This window comes from Mesoplodon densirostris, chromosome 11 (assembly GCF_025265405.1).
Source record: "Mesoplodon densirostris isolate mMesDen1 chromosome 11, mMesDen1 primary haplotype, whole genome shotgun sequence".
NCBI classification, from domain to species: Eukaryota; Metazoa; Chordata; class Mammalia; order Artiodactyla; family Ziphiidae; genus Mesoplodon; species Mesoplodon densirostris.
Window position 1 is genome coordinate 51,365,652 of NC_082671.1, and position 12,665 is coordinate 51,378,316.

General features: G+C 58.9%; 1 protein-coding gene across 7 annotated transcripts in view; it reads left to right on the forward strand.

Annotated features, from left to right (window-relative positions):
• The first annotated feature begins 899 nt into the window (after positions 1-899).
• Positions 900-12,665, forward strand: part of HDAC7 (histone deacetylase 7) — a 36,283-nt gene continuing 24,517 nt past the window's right edge. For 2 of the 7 annotated variants that reach the window (XM_060113232.1, XM_060113233.1), the window contains exon 1: positions 1,294-1,509. In XM_060113232.1, the coding sequence (XP_059969215.1) occupies positions 1,491-1,509 (19 nt within the window). In that variant the 5' untranslated portion in view covers positions 1,294-1,490. Of the gene's footprint in view, positions 918-1,292; positions 1,510-11,374; positions 11,474-12,665 lie in introns of those variants that run through there. The other 5 variants (XM_060113231.1, XM_060113228.1, XM_060113230.1 and 2 more) reach the window with 5 other exon arrangements.

Below are 12,665 nucleotides of genomic sequence, written 5' to 3' on the forward strand. Positions count from 1 at the left end.
TTGGACCTTGGCACGGCCAAGCCCTCCTAGGCCACTGGGACTCTTGCTTCTAATCTGACATGGCTCCGCCGCTGGCTCAGCCTCAATTTCTTCTTCTTCTTCTGTAGAATCCTGGGACTCTGGCTTCCCAGGACGGAGGGAGGCAGGATGGGGTCTGAGGGAAGCTGCGCTCTGCCTTCTAGCATTGAGGCCCTCAGCGCTGGAGAGCCCAGCGTTTCCGTTGCAGACCTCTCCCCTTCCCGGGAGCCGCTGTGTCTCTGACCCAGCAGATTGCCAAAGGCGACAGGGCTGATAGACCAGGCCGGGAAGCACAATGGCGAGGTCCTCAGCCCCTGACCCCTGACTCTGACCTTCTGGTCCCGCTAAAAGGGAGGGGGGGCAGGGAGGGCTGCTGCGTAAAGCCAGCCCGGAGCTGAGTTTATTAGCTGAGGGAGGGCTGGAGGCGGCTGCATTCCGACTCACAGACTGGAACATTTCTGTGATCCGCTGTAATGCACTGGGAGACACTGGGCACATTGCTGAAGTTTGACTCATAGGGACCGGGAGGGGGAAAGTAGGGGGGAGGGTGGTGGGGGGAGAGGAATGGGAGGAAGAGAGGAAGAGGAGAGGAGGGAAGGAAATCCCTTGAGAAATTTCTTTAAAAAAAGAAAACTTTCAAAATCCGCACCACCCCCACCCCCTTTTTCTTTTAATAGGAACAGGCTGGACCCTTCGATTCCCCTCAGCTGGCGAGGTCCGGCGGGTGGGGGGAGGTGGCAGAGGGGGAGGGCTGGGCAGTGATTCAAATCAGATCCTGGAACTTTCCTCAGGCAAGTTGTGCTTGGGGCGGGGGGCGGGGGTGTCTGTCTGGGACTCCTCGCCTGGACCGGGGGCTCCACGCGTGTCCCGCTGTCCCCCTGTGTAACTGTTGGCTGTTGGTAGGTGTGCTTGTGAGCGCGGGGGTCCTCCCCTGCACAGTGTCTGTGTGAACGAGTCTGCCCCGGGTAAACATGGATGTGTGCTCGCGTACGTGGTGTCTGCGAGGGTGCGTGCGCTCAGGTATCTGAGTTTCCGGGAATTGTGCGCGGGTCGCTGCGCCGCGCGGCGGCCGGGACTGGGCGGCAGCGCGGCGTCCGCGGGCGGGTCGGGGCCGCGTCCCACGTTCCGGGTTCGGCGCTGCCTCCCCGCGAGCCGGCCGCGCGGGGTGTCCGCCGCCCGCCAGCCCGGGCGCCGCGCCGTGTCTGCGAGGTGGTGTGTCCCCGGGCCGCGAGCGCCGGCCCCCTCCCTCCCCTCCCCCTTGGCCCGCTCTCAGACTCAGATAAAGCATTTCCTTCCATTGTCATCCTACCCGGCCGGCCGGGCTGCCAGGGCCCTCCCCCTCCCGGCCCCCTCCCTTCCTCTCGCCGTCTCACAGTCGCTCCGCAGCCTCCGGCGACCGGGGGGATGTGAGGCCGGCGCCCCAGCCCCCCGCCCCGCCATGAGCCCCCCGCTCTGAGGGCCCCGGCCCCTGGATGCACAGCCCCGGCTCTGGTGAGTACTGGGCTGCCGCCCCCCGCCCGCCCCGCCCTGCGCGCGGCACCCAGCGCCGCCCGCCCGGGCTCGGGCTCCGGCTCGGGCTCCGGCTCGGGCTCCGGCTCGGGCTCCGGGCGGCCCCGCGGGCCCGGCCCGGCGTGCGCCCCCCCCCCCGACCGTGCCCGCCCCGCCCGTCTCCGCGGGGCTCTGGCAGGCTCCCGGCCCGGGCTGGTTCCGGGGCCGGAGGGTTCGGGCCTCCAGCGGGGCGCCCACATCCGCCAGCCGCGGGGCAGCGACAGGCCCGAGGGAGGGAGTTGGAGGCCCCGGGCCGCCGGTGCGCGGGCCCGGCGTCCCATCAACCCCGTTTGCAGGGAGAACGGACCGGGGGACCCGGGAGTGAGGGACGGCTGCCGCGGCCCCGGGAGGGGGCGGTGCTCCGGGGCGGAAGGTTGGGAAGCGCAGGGCAAAGGGCAGGACCCATTGAGTTGGGACAGGGCTCTTAGACCCGGACATCAGCGCCCCCATACCGCGAATCCCAGCCGGACCGTACTCCGACCCCTCCGCTGGGAAGAGTGTGATCCCTGGGAGGGAGGGTCTCTGACAGTGAGGTTTCTCTCAGCACCGCCCCCGCCCCCCACCTTTGCTCACCCATCAGGGTGAAGAGACACCTGTGCCCGAGTGAGCTGCGGAGGTGCTGGAGGGGCGCGGGAAGATGGTGACCGCAGGCTGTGTAGTGAGTGGTGGGGGACAGGATGTGTGCCCCCCAAGCCTGCGGTCTGTTGGTCCTGGGGGGTAAGAGCAGGCGGCAAATCTGGCAGCTGGGCTGGGCCCTGACGCCCAGAGTTTCTAGGCCTGTGGGCTGAGAGAGAGAGAGAGACCTCTGGGGCTTGCAGGCCGCCCAGCTCCCCCTACCCCCATTTCCTTCCCTCCCGCTGCCCAGGCTACCCATTCGGATCTGACCTTGCCAGCCACTGGTGCTCCTCCCACCAAGTCCAGGCCATTCCCCGTCCCTGCTGGCTGTCCTGCATACGCCAGAGGCCTCCCCCTGCATCTGGACACTGGCTGTCTTGCTGCTGCCCATCCCTCCCCACAACCTCATTCAACATCTGCTTGAGGCCCAGCTCTGCCTACCAGTTTCAGTGGCCCTGCTGGGGACTCAACATCTGGATTCATCAGCCTGTTCCCTGGACTTGCACCTGGATCCATGGGAACCTTCCTAAGACCCCTGCCCAGCCACTGGGCTGAAAGAAAAGAGAATGTGACTCAGTTTCCTACCTCCTAATGGGCCACCTTGGTGGCCCATTTCTCCCCCATAGGACCCCACAGGCCAGGTCCTCCAAGTGGTTTAGGCTGCCATACACTCCTGTCCTCATACCAGCCCTCTTGGAAGCTCCTCCAGCCTCTGCTAGATATCTCTTAGCTCCTTCTTGCTCAGCATCTCAACCTCCCTACTCTGCTCTCTGTTCCCTCTACCCACCTGAATTAATAAGTAAGTTTCCTCCTCTGTGGAGTCACTTCTGGGGAAACTAAGGCACAAAGCAGTCTTGCTGTGTTGTTCCCAGTGAACCTGGACTGGAACCAGGTCCTGGACCTGCTGGGACTCCTCCCCTGCCTTTAGTCCCCTGATGTTTCTCGTCTCTGGCTTGGCCCGGCTCAGAGGCAGGCTCAGAGCTGCTTCTTGGTATAACATCTGGAACGGCCCCGGGAAGTGTTCTCCCGAGGTCTCTGTGTTCCTTAGCTTGAGCCCAGGGGTGGGTGTCTCTCTGGCCACCAAGTCTTAAGCTGTGATCCTGAGGCTGAGAAGGTTGCATTCAGGTCTTGCACTGACTATTCCAAGAATCTAAACTGGTCACTCCGCTTGGACGCTGAAGCTCAGTTTCCCCATCAGTAAAATGACCACAGAGGAGGAGATGGATCGGTGGGGGCTATTATGCCCACCACTTCCTTCAGGAATAATGGACCCCAGCTTTCATCCTGGTCTGGGAATGAGAGTTGGAACTTCGTCCATCCTCTCCTCAATTCGGATATGAAGCCCTTGGAAGTGAGAAACGCATGTGTGATGGGCGTACGAGTGGGGACCCTCCTGTAGCTGCAGGCGTCCTTGCCCAAGGCCAAAGCCTGCGTAACCCCTGCCATCTCTTTGTCTTCCTTCTCCTGACCTTTCATTTTAAGAGCTAGTAATTTTGAAGTTGGCAGGGGTCTGAGAGAACAGGAGCTAATGCAAGGCCCAGGGTCATGCAGCCAGGGAATGGCAGGCTGAGCAGGGCTGGGACCAGACCTTCTGACTCTGCCTGTGCCCATTCTCCTGGCCTTCTCCTCCCCTGGCCTGGCTCAGGTCCTGCCCACGCCCCCATCATGCCTCGGCCCTGACCTGTCCTCAGTCGGCGTTGAGACTGGGGCCTGTAGTGGGGTGTGGGGTATTGCTGGAAACAGGGCCGGGGTAAGGCGTGGGAGCTGGCCTCTGTCCTCCCCAAGGCTCCGGGACTGTGCGTTTATGTGTTGGATTTGTTCACTAGATGGGGCACTTCCTCTGGGGCAGGAAGCTTTGATTTCCTGTGGTGGGGATGCTGGTAGGATTAGGAGCGGGGGACTCAGCTCTGGGCCATCCCTGATGTTGTTGTTTGGAACCAAAAGGGACAGAGTTTCTGCATAAGGCTGCTTTCCCTAACCCAGGGGAGGCAGGAAGGAGAGCATTGGTGAGGAGGCCTAGGCTAAGGCCAGAGAAGGAGGCCAAGAAGGCAATGAGATGGGGGGTGGGCAACACAGCAGGAAGCCTGGTCAGCAGGTGACCCTGCCGGGTATTGTGTTTCCCTGTGATATTTCCCCCTGTTTCTGTGGCAACCTTCCCTGGGGGACCCAGGCTTTCGAGCTGCAGGAAAGTGCCCCCAGACAGCCCTTTCCTTAGAGGTCTGAGTATTAGGAGGAGTCCCTCAATCTGGCCACCTCCTTTGCCGTTTTGGCTGCCTAGGCCCAGGGCCTGGGAATCTAGGCAAGTGGGTTGAGTGAGCACTGGGGGTCAGGGTGGGGGGCTGGGCTGGGTGGAGGCCCTTTTGCACCTCCCCGGGGGGGGGACGGGGAAGAGAGGGCCTGCTGGACTTTGGGGGGGGCTCCGTGCCTCCCCTCATCCCATCTCCCCACTGTCCTCCAGCAGCTCTCCCCCTTCGAGGGGGAGCTGGACAGCATGCTGCCTGGGGCAAGGGGTGGGGGGTGGCAGAGGCGGGAGGGATGTTTTCATCAGCAGAGCATAGCTCCTTTGGTCCTGGACCAGTTCCCAGAGGCAAAATAAATTCAGGATAGTGTCTGTTTAGTGTGGGTCAACATGTGATGGGTGTGTGTGTACACTGGGTATGTGGTGGTGGGCCTGCATGTGTGCCCCTGGGCTGTGTATGTAGAGGTGGTGATCCCGTGGCAATTTGTGATCCATGTGGTGGCTCTCTGTTGGGTGTCTGGGGAACACGCACACGTGTAGTACAGATGTGTGTCGTCTGTAGAGTTGTGCACCTTTGCAATTCATGGCTCTGCGTGGGGTATATGGACACATCTCGGGGGGACGTATGCCTGTGCAGGAGTGGCTTTTTTTTTTTTTTTTTTTTTTTTGCGGTACGTGGGCCTCTCACTGTTGTGGCCTCTCCCGTTGTGGAGCACAGGCTCCAGACGCGCAGGCTCAGCGGCCATGGCTCACAGGCCCAGCCACTCCGCGGCATGTGGGATCTTCCCGGACCGGGGCACGAACCCATGTCCCCTGCATCGGCAGGCGGACTCTCAACCACTGCGCCACGAGGGAAGCCCAGGAGTGGCTTTTTTAATAGAAGTCCAGGTATTTGCTGGAAAGCATTTTCATCCCTCCTCAAATGCCGGTTCCCGGAGCATTTGCTTTAGAGTCACCTGGGAATGTATTAAAAATAAAGATCTTCAGGCCCCATTCCAGATAGACTCAGAGTCTGCAGGGGTTGGGCCTGGGAATCTGGAGTTTGACATGCGCTTCAGTGAGCTGGTGCAAAGCCATGTTCGAGGACCACCAATCTCTTCATGTTTTCTTTTGAGGAAACTGAGACCCACAGAAGGTATGTGGTTTGTCCAAGGACACAGGGCTATTAAGAGGAAGAATCAGGACAAAATTCAAGCCTTTCAAGACCAGTCCAGGACCTACCCACGCGTCCTCTGCGTGTGCATTTGTGTACATGTCCATACTCAGCGTGATGCCGTGGACCAGATGGGACTGGTGCGGATGCTTACTGGGCCTTGACCTTTTCCCTGGGGTCCCGGGCTTCCTGACCTTGCTCTTCCTGTTACATCCTGCTTCCTCCTCCCTGGGGAAATCCTGGAACTGTTGCTCGTCAATCCTAAAAGTGAGGTTGGCAACCAGAAGGCCCCCTTTACTGAGCCAGGCATTCAGCTATTTAGTTACTCATTGGATGCTTACTGAGCCTTGCTGTGTGCCAGGTCCCAGGCACAGATACACAGTGAACACAGAGGCAGGGCATCTGACCTCAGGGAACTTCCACTCTAGTGGAGGAGACAGTAAGACAAGTAAGCAAGTAAAGAAATGAGTATATACATCTAGTTACCCCTTGCGATAAACCCTAAGAAGGAAATGAACCAGGTGCAGCAATAGAGAATAACAAGGTGGCACTTCCTTAGATAGGGCGGCCAGGGGAGGCCTGCTTGAGAAGTGACATCGATGCCTGCTCTCACCTCCCCAGACTAGAAGTGAGCCCTCGGAGCTTCTGAGCCATTCTTGGCAACCGCCTGGGTCCAGGTGAGAGACCTGGGCTGAGTGCTGGCAGAGGACTGGAGCCCAATCGCCAGCCTTTTGCCTGGCATGGAACAGCAGGGTCTCGGCTGCTCAGGCAGTCCCCAGAGGCTGGCAGAAGGGGAGAGGAGGAGGGAGAGCTGGACAGGGCTGGACCCAGCGTGCTTCGGCGCTTCGGGGAGCAGCCTCTTTCCCTTCGCGGGGCCGAGTCCAGGGCCCTGTCGACATGTCGGGTGTTGGGAAGCCGGCAGCCTCTCTCAAGTGCCAGCCCATTCCTGACCCTCCTGCCTCACCTTCCCCCCACCTCGTTCCCTTCCTCCCCATCTCCCCACCCTACAACTCCAGTGCCAAGTCCCTCCCCTCTTGGTCTAGCCTGGCTGCCTCGGTGGCCACTGGGATTTATTTACCTGGCTCAGGAATCACTGAGGAGAGAGGGGGGTCAAGGCTTAGAGAGGAGCTGGGCCCTGGAAGAGAGGACACACCAGAAAGAAGGGCTGGGGCAGGGGCCAGCGAGGACAGGGCAAAGGGAGGGCCGAGGCTGGCCGAGCAGGGGGCCGGGGCAGGAGAGAGGGAGCGGAGGAGATCTTTGGCTGGGCGCTCCAGAGCTTCTCCTGGGCCCTTGAAATCTGCTCCTCAAACTGGGTGAGCCTCTGAGCGGGGGGCTTGGGAGGTGTTGGGTGGGGGCAGCAGATGACAGCTAGAAGGCAGTGCCCCCCTGGTCCCCCGGCAGCCCCACCCCTTCACCCCCGTCACATCAGCAAGCAGCCTTCAGACCCTCTCACCTCCAGGTTCTTCTCGTGGTAGCTTTTCCCTGGGGCCCCAGAGCTGCCGGCTGCAGGATGGTAGGGCCCTTTCCTCAGCGAGCTGAGTATCAGAGGAGCCCTCACGTGAGAGAAGAGGCCCCGTCTGGCCTCCCACCCTCCAACCCGCTGCCTGGAGCCTTTCAACCCTGGCCTCCTTTAGGCTGCTGGGTGCAGTCACCCCCTGGACTCCTGTGTTTCCCAGGTCTTCTGCCCAGGATGGGGAGGGGACATCCCATGAGGAGGGCCCTGGGCTAAACTCACCATCCCCACCCCTTCACCAGCCACTTCCTTTTTTCCCCATGTTGCCTGCAGGGATTGGAAACCCTGGTGGGCAGAGACCCTGGGCTTTCAGGGCGAGCCTGGTGCCCTGGAGGGAATGAGGGGGACCCCATCTCTCTTCGGGAGTCCAGCTCAGCTCTCTTGCACCCCGAGGAGGCCAGCTCTGGCTCCTGCAGCTCACCCCCCCCACCAGCCCTGGAAGTCCCATTCCTCCCTCCCCCGCTGCCAGGATGACAGGGAGAAGCGGGGCAGGCGGGGAGCCACAGGTTCGGAAAGCGTTGGGGTGGGGGAATTCGGCGACGGGGCGACGGGGCCATAACCGTCTTGTTTTGCTCGCCCCACAAACCTGCACGGGCATCCGCTGCGCCCTCCTGGGCGTTCAGGTTGTGGAACTGCTCTCAGAATGACGGGCTGGTAGCACCCGGTTGGGGCAGGGGGTGGGGGTGGGGTGAAGGGGGGAGCCCCAGGCCAGGGGGAGCTGGAGAGTTAAAAATAGCAACAGCCGGGTTTCGGTTAACAAATGTGGAGGCGGGGAGCTGGAGGCGGGGCAGGCGGCAGGCCGTGTTTGCCCGCAGCTCAGGGCTGTGTTTCCCCTGGGTCCCAGGAGTGAGTCACGGTGGAGCCGCTGATGAGGTGCTGTAACAGCACCTCACCCCCACCGGGCGAGGGGCTGGGCGCAGGCTTCATCTCCGGGGTGCTACAGGCTGTGCATCTCCCTTCCAGGCCTTCAGAGCCATCTTGAGAGTTGGGCCAAGGAGATTGTGTGATAGAGGGGAAGAAAGCTTGCCATTCTCATACCAAAGACCTGGGTTTGAATCCCAGCTGAATGGCTATGGGATCTCGTGCAAGGCTGCCAAGGGCTCTGAGACTTGATTTCCCAGTCTTTCACGTGGGGATTTGCTCATATGCGCGTGTTAACACTCGGTGGATTCTAATGCACACTACAGATGTGAATGGTCACCCTCGACTCTCCTGTGCCCATTGCAAAGCTTGGCAGAAGGGCCTTCCGAGTGAGGACACAGAGGGAGGGTGTGGCAGCGTCCCTGTTTCTCCTGCAAACCACTAAGTGTAACCTTGGGCCCACGGCTCTCTGTGCCTCAGTTTCTCTATCTCAGTAATATGAAAGTAATAATAGTTTCAAGCTCCTGGAGTTCTCAAGATTAAAGTAAGTAAGGTTAGCACCATGTCTGCTATGAAGTCAGCGCACACAGACTATTATCACTATTATTGATGTTATTGTTCATATTTTTGAAGGTCAGGGATAGGGAATGTTAAAGACATGAAGAACAGAAACTGGGCTCAGCCCCAGTTCACAGGAAAAACCAGGCCAAATTCACTGTTCCAGATTCCTCCACCCATAAGGGCCTGGAACAGCAGGAGCCTATAGCCAGAAGTCACAGGGTGGACCCCTTCTCTCTTTCACTCCCCCACCCCTGGCCTCTCCCAGTGAGGCAGGATGCGGGGGAACCTGAGGGCCTCGCTGCCAGCTGGCACTGGGGAGGGTCTGGGATGGGACCGGCCCTGATGGCCCTGCTGTGGAGTAAGTACCTTGCCAGCATCTGTTGGGGTGACCTTTATTTTAGCCCCCTCCCTGGCAGCTTTTAAGAGGAGCATGAGGCAGAGGAGGGATGAGAAGGTCAGTGATGTCAGCAGTCTGTATTCCCAGCACAGTGGCCCTGGAAGCGGCAGCAGGCATTTCTTTCAGGAAATGATCATTATTCAGCCTACAGGCATCCATTGAGTCAGTCCTGACTTTGTGCCCAGGCCTGTGCTAGGCCCTCTGTATGATTCGGGAGAGGCAGAGGATGCTGAGCTGTAGATAACGCAGAACTCCAGAGGCTATGGGGTCCAAGAATATAATACGTGGAGTCAGTGAAAGCCCTATGTCCTAGTTCTCACGGGAACCAGAGGTCGCATCCTGACTTTGCAGCCCATTGGCAGTGCCATCTTGATATTGTGTGGGTGTACCTGTACATGTCAGTTCTGTTTTTTTATTACAGAGACAGCTCCTGTGCATCGTAGACAATCAGACAACACAGAGGAGCAAAAATGAAAGAATAAGAAACATCCCAATCCCAGCAGTGGGAAATCACTGCCACAGTACCTCAGTGTACACCTTCCCATCTCCTGACATGCCTTTATATATCGTGCTTCTTACCAAAACAAGACCATACCACGTATGCCATTTTTTTCAGTCAGTGATCTCCACCTTGCAGTGCAGTAAATTTTCATCTCATCAAATTCGCAGTTGGCTAGAAATTGTCCTTCACAGCTGGTTTGTCCAAATCTGTACCCAGGCCTATGCATCTGGCTTTTGAATTCCCTGAAAGCTGTGTAAGCACCCTGGCTGGATCTGTGGTCTGGAAAAACCCCAGCTGAGCGAGTCCAAGGGCAGCCCTGGCCACAAAAGGGAATCATGTCACCTGGAGAATCTACCCGACAGAGTTCTGCCATCTTCCAAAAATAACAGGCAAAATGAGTGGGATTCGGGGGCATAACTGGGATGGGGATCTGGTATTTACTGTCATGAATATTAATGTGGCATCCCTGTGAGTGCCAGCATTCATAGCTTGTTGCTATTCACCGACTCATATCCGTGATGCCCCAGGCCATGGAGCAGGCCAGGGTCTCTCTGTGGCCTATGTCTCTCCCTGCCCCAGGTCCAAGGGTGCTGATGGCTGTTTGGTTATGTTCCTGGTCCCCAGGAGCCTGCCCTGAAGATGGGTGCTCCCTTTTGCACTTGTGGGTGCCTCCATCCTCGCCCGTGGCCTGCCGGAGTGTGTGAGGCCTGGGCAAGAGAGGGAGAGAGAAAGAGAGAGAGAGAGAGAGCATGGGAGCGCACCCATCCCCTCCCTGGGGGATTCAATTCACTCCCAAGTAGCCGCTCTGTGGGGGTCTTGCTCTGGTTATGGGGGTCTTGCTCTGGTTATGCAACCTGCATTTTAGACAGGGCTTGACAGTTTCCAGCGTGCTTTCACACAGCATTGATCCTCCACGGCACCTGGGGGTTTGCTTGTTTAGTTATACCCTGCTGGGGGCAGCTTACAGGAAATGATAAAATGGTAATATGTACGTTTAAAAAGCAGGGAAAACGTAAGATTGAAAAAGGAAGTGAGGATGGGGTCGGAGAGTGCCGCCTGGACATGAAAAAGCACGTGAGGGACACGGGCAGAGATGATTCAGTTTTTATTTTTGTTGTTGTTTTCTGGATGGAGTACCGGCACTGTGGGAACATGTGAGTCACGCCCAGGCCTTCAGATGTTGGGACCGCACTATGTCCTGTGTGGCCCCTTGGTGGCCTTACCTCACCTCGGTGGGTGGGACTAGTTGTAAACACCAGTGTAGTGATTATAGCTTAGGTTCTGGAGTCCCAGAAGCCCCACTTACCACCTGTGTGACCTCGGCAAGTTTCTTAACCTCTCTGAGCCTCAGTTTCCTTCCTTTGTAACGTGAGGATGGTAGCAGTATCGACCTCATAGGGTGGTTGTGAGGACCAAAGGAGATAGTACAAGTCAGACACTTAGCACAGTAACCGGCACCCAGTAAGCATTCAGCACATGGTTGTTGATCATACTAATATTACTAGTTACTGCTAATAATAAAATAATAATGATGGACATTAATATCATAGCTTAAACTTTTCCCTGGCAGTCTCGGGAGTGGGCTGAGTGGCCTCGTGGGTGGCACAGGTGAGAGGAGCCAGGAAGGCACATTTGGGGGAGGCAGAACCGGCGGGAGGCAGAGGTGGGGTGCACAGGGAAGCAGGGTCTCCAGAGGCTGAGGGATCAGTGAGGATGAAGGCATGAACAGGAGACCTCAGAGGGGAGAAAGGAGCGGCTCCGAGAGACAGCCCCGGGGCGGTGACTGTGCTTCCTGTTGGGGCAAGCGCTGGCCCTTGAGAAAGACTGGCTGGGGCTGGCGGGCGGCTAAGAGGGAGCAGCTGGTCTAAGTGGGGCACCAGGGGGTGGGGGAGGGGGAGAGACAAAGGCAGAAGCTGATAGAAACTCGACTCTTCTCCCCGTGTTACAGATGGGGGCCCCATCTTGACTGCTCGGGCTGTTTTGCTTATGATAGGAAAGATGGTGGTTAGACATCATGCTGAACTTCCTGTTTCAGGGATTGGTGCTCCTGGAACAGGGGAGTGAGGGTAAGTGGGAACTGGGGTTTTTGAGGCCTTTCGGAACCTGGGAAACCCTAGGGCAGGCTGGACCAGGGGGCTGGGCCTGGGACTGGGGGAACCTGCCTGCTCAGGGATGCTGCACACACACCCTGAGCCCCTGAGCAAGTGGCTCTGCCCTCCCTTTCCCACCTTCGCAGAGGGCAGCCAGGGAAGACTGAGTGGTGGTCTGAGAGGCCCCGGGAGCGGGGGCGGGCCAGGCTTGGAGGGACTTCTGTTTTTCTTTGCCAGAGGGCAGTGAGGCTCTCCAGGGAGCGCCAGTCCCAGGAACTGCCAGCCGCTCACAACTCAGAGCGGCCCAGCTCCCCCTGCCATCTGTGAGGAGAGGCCACAAAATGGAATGGACTTGGGGCAGGGACAAGGAGCCAGGGAGGACGCTTTCCCACCCCCAGGGAGCTCAAGCTGCCGCTGCCATGGTTACGTCTGCTTCCTGTTTGATTCATCTCAAACAGCAGAAAGGGGGGTGCCAGCTCCCAGCTTGGGCCACCGCTGCGTGGGGCTGTTTACAACTGCCCCGTGTAGGATTCCCAGAAAGAGACTCCAAACCGGACATCCTGCGGCTGCAAAATACCCAGGTGTCAAGAGCTAAAAATAGCTGCCCCAGGGCCCCAGGCGCGGGGAAAGGGGCATGCTGGCTGCGGAGGCGAAGGGCCGCCCTTGCGGCCCTCACGTCCAGCCTCCTGCCTGGCGCACAGCTGCTGAGCCTGCAGAGCAGCGGCCCCCTGCCTCGGCCTGACTGGAGGCCTTTGTCTGGGCAGGTCCACATCCCAGGCCGCTCACCTGGGAGCCGAGCCTCTGCCCGCCCCGCCGCCCGCCCAGCGGAGCGTGCTTTGAGAAAGCCTCAGAGGGACTTGGGAGCATCTAAAGAAGGGACAGGGCAGGGCACCCGACCACCTGGAAGATGAAGCCAGTGCTCCTCCAAGGTCGCTGGCTCCTGTCCCCACATGTAGTACGAAATCATTTCTTAGAATCTGCAGAGTCAACCGTTGCTATCTATAAGTGATTTGGGGGATTGTCTTCATGGGAGCCTGAAGGTGGAACGGGCAGCTGCTGCCCTCTAACCTGCAGCAGGGCTGGAGTTGGCCGCTGGTTCGGGTCTCTGGGGGGCTATGGGATTTTTTTTTTTTTTTTTTTTTGCTGTACGCGGGCCTCTCACTGCTGT